Source organism: Saccostrea echinata, unplaced genomic scaffold (genome assembly GCF_033153115.1).
Source record: "Saccostrea echinata isolate AGI-Se365-2 ecotype Australia unplaced genomic scaffold, CSIRO_AGI_Sech_v1 ptg000014l, whole genome shotgun sequence".
NCBI lineage: Eukaryota > Metazoa > Mollusca > Bivalvia > Ostreida > Ostreidae > Saccostrea > Saccostrea echinata.
The window spans coordinates 1901636-1916370 of NW_026889763.1; the positions used below are offsets into that span (position 1 = coordinate 1901636).

Sequence of the window (14735 nt, forward strand, 5' to 3'; positions counted from 1 at the left end):
TTTGCATTTTCTGAAAAAAATATTTGAGATTTGATAATATTCCTCATATGATATGGTTATGTATAACTTTATATGATGAACTTTGGAGAAATACCATGGGTAAATACATATTACTTTCCGAATTGAGAGACATTTTTGTAAGCATTTTCAATTACTCGACCTCTGATTTTCAGAACCTGAGGGAACGGACTACCTTAATTTAAAAAAATCCTGATTGTGACTTGGCTAAATGATTAAAAAAAACTATTTATTGATGGAGGTTGGGAATGCAGCTTTAATAACTGCACCCCAAAACAATCTTGGCATATCGTGTTCCAACCGCAAGAAATTACAGGTATTTCACTGTTTTTAGGACAGCTTCATGATAGATGGATTATATACACTTGTAGAATTTTAGAATAATTGTGGAAGTGCTTCCCTTGATTAGTATAAAAGGGTATTACACTGTATAATATGAATGTGGGGATTATTAAATGTTATTTTCCTTTGTTAACAAATAAAATCTTGACATGATCAAAAATAAATATTTTACTGTCCATTCTTTTCCAAAAAATATTATAACACTTAAACATTATTGTACAGAAAAATCACCTTCAGTTGTGGGAATTCTTTTTTCACACTCTCTCATTATTTGTTCCAAAATGGTGCAAAAATCATGAAACACATATTGAATTCATTTTAACACACTCATATCATGTTTATTTTCTTTGTATCAAATAAATCCATGCTGACTCCAAACCTTAACGTTTAGCCGACATTGACTTCAAGTCATATGTAAGGGAATGTGACTTTAATTATGTTAATATACTTGCTGTTTTATGTATTTATAACACTGTGAAAGTATTTTGTTTGATAAAATTATCTGCTGTAAATTTTGAATTTAAGGGGCTGGCCTTCACCTTTGCTTATTTACAGGTTTAAAGTAGAATACAAATATGATAACTAAATCAAAAAATGTAAAGGTTGCTACCTTTTTTTTTAAAGATGTTAGATATTAAGCAGAATTTGAAATACATTTATGTACATGTTAACATCACAAAATCACATATCTTCTGTAAACAGCATTTATTTATTACAAAAAAAAAAAAAAAAAAAAAAAAAAAAAACTGGTTCAAATGGCATAATTTAATTATAATTGTTTCAATAAAAATGTTACTTAAAATTTATTTATATAAATTTTGGAAATCAGAGAAATGATGTACATCTGAAATATTTTATAGAAAATGAATGACAAAACATGAGTAAGAGTTATTGCCCTTTTCATAATGGCATGTGTTAAATTGAATAATTGATTATATAATATATTAACCTTTTTGGTATCTTTAATCATACTACATGTATATTCATCAATGTATCTATTAAATAACAATTTTAAAATTTGTACTTTTATCATGCAAACAACTTAATTAAAAAAAGAATCTGTTATACCATTTGATATATCAAATGAAGGTCACGCCCGTACGAACAAGTGAGGCGTAAACCAGCTGGATGAGACATGGAAACCAGCTGGTTTCTAGACGGAATTCAGAATTACGTGTCTTTACCAGGCGTACATGAGCAGGACACGTATTCCTGCTCTTTGCACACACGGAATACGTGTCATTTTCCGCCTCTTGGGCCAGGCGTAATTCTTGTATCAGGCGTAACTTTTTAAAACCAGGCGTAATGCTGAACTTAGTAAAATTGGTAAGGCGTAATGTTGGACTTAGAAAAATTGATGAGGCGTAATGTTGGACTTAGAAAAATTGGTGAGGTGTAATGTTGGTCTTAAAAAAAAAATAGAAAAGGTACAATGTAGGCAAAACATTATATATCACTTTTTTTTTGTTAACAATAAATCCATTGGCAATATTTACAGTGAAATACTTTATAGATTAGAAAACTTTAAGATAAATATTTCAGCATTTGTGTTTGTCCTTCCCAACATCATTGTTGAGCTAAGATAATTTCTAGCTGAAATTACAGTCCCATCACAGATGTCCTTATAAGTTCCACCAGCTATATTTCTGTTAAACCACTCTTGCATTTTGCTTTAAAAAAATCCATCTTGAAAAATAATATTGTGGAGTAGATTTATAACAGGTATTTCCAGAAAGAAGTTTTTGGTTTCTTGAATGGTGTTTGACAAAATTCCTTTAGACAGATGACACAATCAACATTTTATATGGCCCCCAAACAACGATGACAATAAAAGTGGTAAACACTGTCACAAAGGTTCCTTAGTTTTGTTTTTCTTTTTGGACAACTGTTAAATGCATATATATGTCAAATGGCATATAAAATGTGTTCTGCTAGCATCACATCTGAAATTTTGTTCAAAAGTGGTTGGATTCATCATCTATTATTGGTGCAAATCACAGCAAGCACTAACATGAATACTCTTATTGAAATACGGATGTTACACAGCAAAGAATGAAGTTGGAAGTCTTGATCATCATGCTCCGTAACATTGCAATTTCTTCAGTGATATCATCCAAAATGTATTCTTCTTCATCAGATAAATCAGAAAAGAGAATACTTCCTCTTCATTATCAGAAAAATCCTCATCACTAAATTTTATGTATCTTTTTGGCAGTTGGGGTTCTTTGTTTCTTAAATGTTGTCATGTTACTCATCAAATCGTCCAGCTCAGACTCTTCATGGTCAGACATCTAATTCAAGAATAAAACACCACTATTATCCAGTTAATCAAATGCATGCAAGTGAACATTAATTTAATCGACTAAAATATATATATTTTTAAAAACCAGTAATTGGTGTGGAGGTTGTATTGTTACAAGCTAATCAATATGTACAAAAAATAATTAATTTTCTTGAAACATATTGAGAAAAAAAAATCGATGAGAACTCATTCGTATTTTTTTTTCTCTTGCTTTACATACATGTACTGTATGATCATCAAGTAGCAGGGATCTATATACGTCCCTGCAACTTGCAAGAAGTAAATAATTTGTAAGCTAATGGTAAAGCGATACAAACAAAACAAAACAATGTTATTTAAGGTGACCTACCTCGCTCATGATCATTATTTCTGCGCCTTCGTCTTCTAACTTCAGAGTCGATTTAGTTCCGAGATAATTCGGGCTGCAATCTGTAAAACGGAAGTAACATTCTATTAAATTGATTGTCGATCCCGATATATGTAAGTCGATCTTTTTTTTTTTTTTTTTTAATGTTTTAAAAAACTGTAAAATACTTACCGATAACAGTTTACTAGAATCTTCTACGGTTTTCTCGCTATCCAAGATTCCTGTTCTTGTTATTTATGTCTCGGCAAATTTTACACATTTCGATCACAAATTCTGTAACTTGTAATACATCTCATATTTTTATTCTCCATCGTTCCATAAATTAACTTGAGCTGAAATTTGCTAAACTTTACAAACGCTTTCCGTAAGTAACCTTCTTTTATTTTGTTTGGTTATTCCATGATTTTCCAATGTGTCGAGAACAACTGTAAACTAAGGTGTTTTCTCAGAGGCCAAGGGGAATCGCCTTACAAAATGATCTCAGTGAAATTTATTGATCTACACATTGATTTGCATCTTAAAAAAATTCGACAAATTAATACTAAAAGAACGCATTTTATTATTTTGAGAGACGTTTTTGGGGAAAAGTTTGTAATAGCTTTTGTATCGATCCCGTCGTGAACCTCAACAGTAGAGCATCTTCGAACCGGGGCTGCAGAAACTTGATATCCCACGCTATCAAAATCCCGCCCGCATGGTCATTTCAAATTCTGTTGCTTTGAAAGAAACATTGCCCTGCCGATTTCTACTTGTTTCTGACAACTTGGTTTTACTTGAAAGTGAAAATACTTCGATGAGGATTGCAGTTTGACTGTTGTGGGCGAAAAAGACAAAACGTTGACAATACGGACGGAATTCGAAGTGAGATACCATCATTCATGGCCCCATCATCAATGTTCATGGTAAGAATTTTTTAGATTTTCATACTCCAGCGAGGTTAACACTTTGAAATATACCATATAGTATTATTTATAAAAATTTAAGAAATGTGCTTTCAAAATCATTCTGTTAACATGGTTAATGATTAGATTACATGTAGCATGCGTGTTTGTTTACGCATGGAGACCTGTCGTATTTGTAAACTACTGCTGTTGTATACTCCATGATTTTTTTTTTGAATTATCTTTCTATTGCATAATTATCATTTTTAGTATTTAACATTTCGAAAAAAATATATACAAAACAAAAAATATACGAGGCATTTTCCACCTTTTTTTTTTTTTTTTTTTTTTTTTTTTTTTTTGAAAAACAAGTCGGGATCAAGATGAGGGAAATATAAAGTCGCATGGATCACAACATGGTATGATGGTATGAATTATATAGGGAAAAGACCACTAATTATTTTCCCATAGAACTCTATACAAACCTTTTGCCCTCTCAGTACTCTACTAATTCAATTTCAGACAAATCCTTGGCACCATTTGAAACTTTATTCTAAGCGCTTATAAAAAAGCCCGAAAAAAATATAGGGTCCCATGGCGTTTATAGGTCAAAATTGCAGTTGTTTACAACTTATAGCGATCGGCAGTAAATGTCACTCTGCCAAAAATATCAACCCCCACTCCTACAATCTCCCCTGGTATTTCTATATTTTCTGTAATATTCCTACATTCCATCATTTATTTCAAACATTAATATTTTTACTTTAAAATGAAAATAATTACATACCTGAATTCAGCCAATCAGGTAACACACACTATTCAGTACTCTATACTACTTTCCATAACAAACAAAACCACGTGTACATCCGGGGATTTGGTGCTCTCATTCCTATAAATTTGCCACACGGCGCGGTGGCTGTCTTAAAAATTTTACTAGACAAAATAATTACAGTAATTTTAATAAAAAGCTGTCCTGATAACAAATAGAGTGCACTTTCTGATAAGCTGATCATGTTAACATGGTTAAGGTGATGTTTAATGGGTTGCTACAATGCATAGGTGGATCGGAAACTTTTCATTTCATACCCAATCAATATATATATATATATATATATATATATATATATATATATATATATATATATATATATATATATATTCTTTCATTAACTTTCTTGTATTCGTTCCTTCCTACTGACTTACAAGGGGTCTGTTTTGTGTTTCTTAAATGGGGGGGGGGGGGTTGTTCAAGCTCAGATATGCTACACAAAGCTCACATTTCTTGGTGATAATTTTGTTATATGTGTGTGTATTTGTAGATGATGAAGAGGAACTAACAAAGTTTGCTATTCGGCATGCAGCAAATTATTACGAAACTTGCAGGAGAAAGCCAAAGATATTCCAGAGAGACTGTTTACTTTCTCAATCTAAACACAGAGAAAGCAAATGGGAAGAGAACAAGGGCTCCAACAGACAAAATAAAAGAAATTAAGGAAGAGTTTATCCCAAATAATAAGAAGAAAAACACTGAGGATACAAGAGAGAAGAAACATGAGCTAAATCCCAAGGAAAAGAAGATACCAAGTCACAAAACTCCTCCCTTGAGAAAACACTCTACTACCAACATCCTTTCATTGGTAGTAGTAGTAGATATTAGCATTTCATCCCATGGAGGATTGTGTTGAGGTTAGAAAATAATAAAAAAATAAAAACCTAAATAAAGTATTTGTGTAATAGTAAAATACACATTCAATATTTGATATATTTAACTATATGCACGGCTTTAATATATTTCTATTCCTATCATCCAGATAATCAAGAAGCAGGCTTCCTGTGTCCAGATCCTCCTTCTTCAGAAAAACCAAGGGAGAATGACCAGGATATTTCACCCCCTGGAATATCTGAAAGGGTAAGATTTTCATGCCCCCAATTGAAGGATTGGGGATATATAGTGTTTGGTCTGTCTGTTTGTTTTCCTGTCAACCCATTATGTAATACAACAATTTTTTTTTCTCTAATTGTAAATACTGATCTTGTTGGACATAATGTGATTTCAGACCTACATTAAAGCATGGCTACAATTTTCCTTCAGGTTATGCCCTTGAGTGGTGTGGAGAAAATGAAAAGAAAAAGTGAACCAAGAACTGAACAATGCCATCACAGAGCAAGTCTCATTGCAGGACAAAAATGTAAAAAGGAACAGAGGAAAGAAAAATATGAGAATGCTAAGAAGAGCTCAGTGCACGATACAAGATAAGCTAATGTAAAACACACTTATTGCGAAGTACAATGAATGAACAATTTTAATTAGATGTAGTTCATTATATCCGTTAAGTTCACAGCAATATTCTAAAACTTAAGGAAATGAAAATCACTATAACCATGAATTCATTATAAGCATCTCTGCTGTAATACAAAGTCATCAGAGATTGGTATTTTCAAGATAATTTATATATTTTTGTATAATACAAATTTTGAATTTTCCTTAAATGGGAAGATTTATTAATGTAAAGTTTATTTGAATGACATTTTGTTGTCCATCAAAATGTTAAGAAAAACTGCCTTTGAATGTCATTTAAATTGATACTAAGATATGGATGTTTTGATAAAATAAATACTTAGTTTTCAAAACTTGTAATGTATTTTGTATATATCATTGTGTATTGTACGCCTGGACTTTTTTACGCCTGGACATTTTTACGCCTGGACACTACGATCCTTTACGCCTGGTCTATTGAAGAGGCGTAAAATTTGCATATTACGCCTCTTTTTACGCCTGGTTTCCGTCTCATTTGACGCCTGGTTTACTTATTTGGTATTGAGTCAAAATCCGCCTGGTTTTTGCAGAGCATGACGCCTGGTTTACGTGTTATTACCAGGCGTACAATTTCGTACAGGTGGAGATCTCCACCTTAAACAACCCTGATTGTGACATAGCAATAGTGTTTGAAATAACCATGCACCCAACCACCCGAGATGCACAAATTTTGCAGCAGATGAACAAATTTGTATGTATGGAAACCCGACTAGACATGTTAAAATTTTCCATTATGATAATTAAAATCCATATATATGATAAATCTCTCTCTGTCAAATCATTAAATAGTATCAGTAACAAAGTGACATAAGCCAAGAGGAAGAACTCATCAGTCTGTTATTATAGATTCAAGATTGAAGTTAATATACTGTCCTGATCCAAGTCAACTATTGCTAAAAAAAATAGTTCTATAAAGACAATTATTTTCTTGGGATAGTAGATCTTTGGCAGGGCTCAAAACATTGCAGTTCTTTAACCATGAAATCAAATCCCAATTTCAAACCAACATTTTTTCCTCGAACCAAAAAATTTTGATCCCACTAAATTATGTGATATACAGTATCCCTGGTATTTGAGATATCAGAACAACTGTTCAAGATAATGAAGGTTAATTGTATCAGATCTTCCATACAGGTCATTATAGGCCTAATTAATGCAATAAGAATTAATAGCTGTCAGATATCAATGTGCTGTTACATATGTATGATGTACATGTAAGTCATTTTTCTTGTATAAATTGTCAGAAGTTCTCCAATTCACACAATATCAAGTACAGCTTATTTATGAAAAGTGAAAACAAAACAAAAAATCTGTCATATCAGACTTGATATTTTGTCATGGTCACCATTTTTTCTTAACAGCTCTCACAAAGTTATTATTATTTTATTTCTCAAAAGCAACAAGTGTTGTGATAATTCCTTATGCCATCAAGTTAAGACAAAGAAATAGTTCCCATTTTTGTTGGATTGATCCACATTGTCATCCTCAATGTCACCTGGTACATAGTCATATTGGTAAAAGAAAAACAAAGTACTATTACAACCTGTGCTAGCCTTGAGTAACATTAAACCTGTAATACTCATGAAGTGTTTATGTCTCTTAATTTGCTGAAATGCTGATAAGGTTAACTTTAATGTTTCAAAAATAATATAAGTAAAGGTATTTACAGTTTATTAGGAATATGATTATGGTCAAGAATTTTAAGTGGTTTACCAGGTAATTCAAGTTTGTTAGAAGCAATATGTTTTAGGTCATATGAGGAGCTGAGGACTCTGGGCTAAGATCTGTAATCCCTGGGATATCCAAGACAGCCAAGTTAGCTTTTGTCTTCACTTTGTATCCCTTGTTGTAACCTTTACCAAAGGTGACTTCTCCTCTGAAACCACTGTGCAGAATTTATAGTATTGTGAGACTTTATAATATTGATTTCCTCTACAAACGATCAAGGTTCACTTTTCATTTTGATCAAATGGAAAACAAGGCCACTATTACTATGAAAAAAAAATTGGAAGGCATGAAATGATTTTTTTTTTTTTTGCCAGTAACTTAGAAATAAAAAGCTAAAAAGCAAAATCTGGCTGGGAAAAATAACAAGATGGCAAGACTTGGCTACTTAGCAAGTTTCATAAAAATCTGTGCACCCATTTTGTAGTTATTTCCCCCTGAACTGTCAAAGTTTTGTGACTTTTGGTCTTAGTCTAGACAAGTATTGGATATTTTTTAATTGTCTATACAGCCAGGTGAGCAATTCTGACTCCTTGAAGACTTTTGTTGCCAGCCCAGGGCCCCAGGCAAAGTTCCACTGTACTAAATTAGTGTGAAACTGAAACAAACATATTTTGAGTAAGCTTTAGTGTGTTTAGTAAGTCATTTCTTTTTTCACACTCTCCCATTATTTGTTCCCAAATGGTGCTAAAATCATGAAACACATATTGAATTCATTTTAACACACTCATATCATGTTTATTTTCTTTGTATCAAATAAATCCATGCTGACTCCAAACCTTAACATTTAGCCGACATTGACTTCAAGTCATATGTAAGGGAATGTGACTTTAATTATGTTAATATACTTCCTGTTTTATGTATTTATAACACTGTGACAGCATTTTGTTTGATAAAATTATCTGCTGTAAATTTTGAATTTAGGGTGCTGGCCTTCACCTTTGCTTATTGACAGGTTTAAAGTAGAAAAACCGCATTAATATATATATATATATATACAAATATGATTATTAATCAAAAAATGTAAAGGTTGCTACCTTTTAAAAAAAAAAAAGATATAAGCAGAATTTCAAATACAAGTATGTACATGTTAACATCACAAAATCACATATCTTCTGTAAACTGCATTTATTTATTACAAATGCAAGGGGAAAAAACTGGTTCAAATGGCATAATTTAATTATAATTGTTTTTAAAAAATGTTACTTAAAATTTATTTATATAAATTTTGGAAATCAGAGAAATGATGTACATCTGAAATATTTTATAGACAATGAATGACAAAACATGAGAAAGAGTTATTGCCATTTTCATAATTGCATGTGTTTAATTGAATAATTGATTAAATAATATATTAACCTTTTTGGTATCTTTAGTCATACTACATGTATATATTCATTAATGTATCTATTAATTAACAATCCTAAAATTTGTACTTTTATCATGCAAACAGCTTAATTAAATAAAGAATCTGTTATACCCTATGATATGTCAAATGAAGGTGGAGGCACCTTAAACGACCCTGATTGTGACATAGCAATAGTGTTTGAAATAACTATGGGCCCAACCACCCGAGATGCACAAATTTGCAGCAGATGAACAAATTTGCATGTAATGACACCCGGCTGGACATAATTTTCCATAATTAAAATCCATATATATGATAAATCTCTCTCTGTCAAATCATTAAATAGTATCAGTAACAAAGTGACATAAGCCAAGAGGAAGAACTCGTCAGTCTGTTATTATAGATTCAAGATTGAAGATATATTGTCCTGGTCCAAGTCAATTATTGCTAAAAACATATTTCTAAAAGACAATTATTTTCTTGGGATAGTAGATCTTTGGCAGGGCTCAAAACATTGCAATTCTTTAACCATGAAATCAAATCCTAATTTCAAACCAACATTTTTTCCTCGAACCACAAAATTTTGATCCCACTAAATTATGTGATTTACAGTATCCCTGGTATTCGAGATATCAGAACAACTGTTCAAGATAATGAAGGTCAATTGTATCAGATCTTCCATACAGGTCATAACAACTATAGGCCTAATTAATGCAATAAGAATTAATAGCTGTCAGATATCAATGTGCTGTTACATATGTATGATGTACATGTAAGTCGTTTTTCTTGTATAAATTGTCTGAAGTTCTCCAATTCACACAATATCAAGTACAGCTTATTTGTGAAATGTGAAAAACAAAAAAAAATGTGACATATATGAGACTTGAGACATTTTGTCATGGTCACCATTTTTTCTTAAAAGCAGTCACAAAGTTATTATTATTTTATTTCTCAGAAGTAACAAATGTTGTGATAATTCGTTATGCCATTAAGTTAAGACATAGTTCCCATTTTTGTTGGATTGATCCACATTGTCATCCTCGGTGTCATATGGTACACAGTCACATTGGTAAAAGAAAAAACAAAGTCCTATTACAACCTGTGCTAGTAACATGGAACCTGTAATACTCATGAAGTGTTTATGTCTCTTAATTTTGCTGAAAAGCTGATAAGATTCCAACTTTAATGTTTCACAAATAATATAAATGAAGGTATTTACAGTTTATTATGAATATGATTACAGTCAAGAATTTAAAGTAGTATACCCTGGCAGGTAATTCAAGTTTGTTAGAAGCAATATGTTTTAGGTTATATGAGGAACTGAGGACTCTGGGCTAAGATCTGTAATCCCTGGGATATCCAAGACAGCCAAGTTAGCTTTTGTCTTCACTTTGCATCCCTTGTTGTAACCTTTTTCAAATGTTTTCTTCTCTGAAACCATTGTGCAGAATTTATAGTATTATTATAGTGAGAATTTATAATATTGATGGCCTCTACAAATGATCAAGGAACACTTTTCATTTGAAACAAATGGAAAACGAGGCCTCTATTACTATGAAAAGAAGGAAGGTATGAAATGCATTTTTTGCCAATAACTTAGAAATAAAAAAGCTAAAAAGCAAACTCTGGCTGGGAAAAATAACAAGATGACAAGACCTAGTTACATAACAAATTTCATAAAAGTCTGTGCACCCATTTTGGAGTTATTGCCCCCTGCACTGTCAAAGTTTTGTGACATTTGATCTTAGTCTAGACAAGTATTGGATTTTTTTTATTGACTGTACAGCCAGGTGAGCAATTCTGGCTCCTGGAAGGCTTTTGTTGCCGGCCCAGGGCCCCAGGCAAAGTTCCACTATCCTAAAGTATTGAGAAACTGAAACAAACATATTTTAATTAAGCTTTAGTGTGTTTAAGTAAACGATATGCTGCAAACTGTCATGTATAATATTTACACACAGGATAAAGTGAAGGAAGTTCCGAAGGATCTCCCAGAAGTGGTGAATGATTTTGACATTGAAGAGGAAGAGATAGCTATAGAAAGCAGGTATCAAATTGTCAATGTCAATGGTGCTCTTTGTACAAGTCTAATATATGGATCAAGATATGTTAAAGCAGTTTCGAGGGGGGGGGGGGGGGGGTGTAAACCAAACAAAAAATCCTTGACAAGCAAAAACAGTCATCAAGCACTACTGTTAAGGGGACACAGCTCTGATTTTCTAACTTATAGGGTTTTCAAAAAAAACCCACTGATTTTCTAATGCATGCTTTATACAGGCATAATTATCCCCCTCCCCAATTCCTACAGACATGTAAAGCAAAAGTTCATAGAAAATATATTTGCAATTCTTTCTACTGTAATTGTATTTGTATAAAGACTGACATTGAATGTTTATCATATGTTAATGTTTTCATTTATTTTATTTCTTATTTATATGGATAAGAAATGTAATATTTTCCTTCAGGTAGTGATGTTTTACATATATTCAAAAACAATCTAATTAGAGGTTTTGAATCTGCTATTGCTTCTCAAATTTTGAGAAGCAATAGCAGATTTATAAAATTGAATTAATTTTGGATAACTTTGTTCAGTTTTTTTTAAAGTCAGCATTTTTTAAATTTTTGTTGTTCTAGAGAAGAATATCTATCCAAAATTGACAGACGCATCAAAGACTATAAAATCACTGTACTAAATGAACCAAGGCAAGGGAAGAAACTCTTGGTATTGGACATTGATTACACGTTGTTTGGTAGGTGCAAGTTTTACATAATACATATGTATATTATTCTTGGCAACAAGTATACCATGTATACAGAGACTGTTATACTACTTTTTTCCAAACCAACAGAACTTCATACGGAAGACTAAAATGACAATACTCTTAAAATGAAATTTGAAAACTATTCAAAATTTGATATGTAATTAATTTGAAATTGTGTCATTCAACACTTTTGAAGCTGCTTTGTATTTCAAGGCAAATTAGACCAATAAAAATACCAGTTTGAGATTTCCCAACCAAACATCCATTTATTTCACCATCGCCAATTTTTATGCATCCATCTTTATGACAAAAAGTGGAAAGAAATAGCCCCCTCTCCCTTTACATGCCTGAAGTTTGTAGAGTTTAACCTTTAACGTACTGAGGCTGTCTACTTTTGTGAAATGATGATCTTTTTCATAAAATATTAGGACGTTTCATGTATATGTAATTGGATTTTAAAAAAAGTACCTGCATCTACCCATATGGAATAGCATCTTGTTGCTCTCTACATATAATTTCCAAACATATGTCCAAAATTCTTGCCCAACTCTAAATCGGAATCGGATTTGATAATGTTGCTCAAGTCAGACATTTCTTAATTCTATTCTCTCTTTTTCTGTAAGTTCCCTTTCCCACCAACAAGTTTTCAAATAATAACAATCTACAATTCTGATTTTATTGTTTAATTAAATATTTAATGTACATGTACATAGGTAAACAGTTTAATTTGTTAGTTAAATCAGAAAATTAATTTAAAGCTGTAACTGTCACCTAACTTTTGTACAACAGGTTTAACTCTCAGTTAATTTTAATGTAGCATTAACACAAAGATAATGGCTATAGTTAAATTTAACTAAAGTTCACAAAGCCAGATCCTGAAGACCTTATGAGATGGTTTAGTATCTGTTATATCCAATTTTCTGTCTGTAAACAATTTTACATAATGCTACTCCTCATACAATTTTCGTCAGATTTCAGTGAAAATAAGTACTCGAGTAGACTACATTAAGATACATAATTCTATTGATCGGTTTTTGATTTCAACAAATGATATTGCCATTGTTACTAAAAATAGAATCTCTAAAAAAAATCCTTTGAAATCGCAATTCCCCCTACAGTCAATAAAATTTGGATGTACAAAGTAGACAACATTTAGACATGTACATGATTCTGTTTACTGGTTTTTGGTTTCAAAAAATGGTTTCACCATGTTTAATAAAAAATCAATTTTTCTGTGATTTTTTTTCAAAACATTTCTCCTCCTTGCTTTACTGTGATATAAATACAAATAAGACTTGGTACAAAAGTAAATTACCCTAAGATACACAATTCAGTTTTGGTTTCTTATTTTGAGAAATGATGTTGCCATGGTTATTTATGATAAAAATATCTGTGAAATTCTTTCAAGAGGTTACACCTCATACAACTTTAGTCCAATTTCAATAAAAGTTGCAAGGAGACCAATTTTATTTATTGGCATTGCTACAGTCTAAGTGTTGCTTTTAGAGAGGTAGAGCTGCATGCATTCTCATTACAGAAAGCTGGTTTTTCAACATTGAAAAATAAATAATGATGAATTATATCTGAGAGAGCAGCAAAAACCATGCAGAAGTAAATCTTTTAATTTAAAGACAATAGCATAAAATTGGTCTAATTAGTATGTCACAGTATTTCTTTTCATTTTTCTCATTTTTTTTTTTCAGATCACAGATCTGTGGCTGAAACAGCTAATGAACTGATGAGACCATACTTACATGAATTTCTGCAATCAGCTTATGAAGACTACGACATTGTAATATGGTGTAAGTGCATAAATGATTGACATATTCATTATATGATTAAAAAAAAAAACTGCAATGACCAATTAGAATATTATTAAAACCGTATGTTACACATAGATACCAATAAATCTGTTAAATTTTTATTCCCCATTGTAATTTAAAACTTAAGTAGAGCATAAAAGTACATGTAGTTTTAAAACCTTTGGATGTACAAGGTATCGGAGTTGAAATTCAAAATTCATTATAAGCTGGGAAAGGCCTACTCAGTTTGACATGTTCTTTATATTCAATACATTAAAGTTTCGAGATTCTGCAACTTTAACTTTAGCTGTTACTTTTGACAATTCCATTTTGCTTGGGATCAGTTTTTGGATTTCATTTGCCACCTCTGAGAAAAAAAATGCACATATTAGACAGAGAAATAATCTTTTTGACAGGTTGTTAAAGTGAAAAATGAGGTAGTAAGAAGAAATGTCTCGGGGATTAATTCGTTTTTTAGCTCACCTGAGCTGAAAGCTCAAGTGAGCTTTTTTGATCACCCATTGTCCGTCGTCCGTCCGTCCGTCTGTAAACTTTTCACATTTTCAACTTCTCCTCAAGAACCACTGGGCCAATTTTAACCAAACTTGGTACAAAGTATTCTTGGGTGAAGGGGAGTTTAAATTGTTAAAATAAAGGGCCAAGTCCTCTTACAAGGAAAGATAATCAAAAAAAGACAAAAATAGGGTGGGTTCATTAAAAAATCTTCTTCTCAAGAACCACTGTGCCAGAAAAGCTGAAACTTATGTGGAAGCATCTTGGGATAGTGTAGATTCTAAATTGTTAAAATCAGGACCCCCGGGGGTAGGGCGGGGCCACAATAGGGAATCCATGTTTTATATTGAAATATAGAGGA

General features: G+C 31.8%; 1 protein-coding gene and 1 long non-coding RNA gene across 2 annotated transcripts in view; both read left to right on the forward strand.

Annotated features, from left to right (window-relative positions):
- The window catches only part of LOC133186621 (ubiquitin-like domain-containing CTD phosphatase 1), a 50996-nt gene that overhangs the window by 18205 nt on the left and 18056 nt on the right, over positions 1-14735 (forward strand). The window contains exons 3-5 of the mRNA XM_061321856.1: positions 11259-11344; positions 11932-12047; positions 13763-13861. Of these exons, the coding sequence (XP_061177840.1) occupies positions 11259-11344; positions 11932-12047; positions 13763-13861 (301 nt within the window). The remainder of the gene's footprint in view (positions 1-11258; positions 11345-11931; positions 12048-13762; positions 13862-14735) is intronic.
- LOC133187106 (uncharacterized) lies at positions 3624-6467 on the forward strand. The gene is made up of 4 exons (XR_009721126.1): positions 3624-3931; positions 5230-5596; positions 5722-5819; positions 6003-6467. It is a non-coding gene; the product is annotated as an uncharacterized LOC133187106 (long non-coding RNA).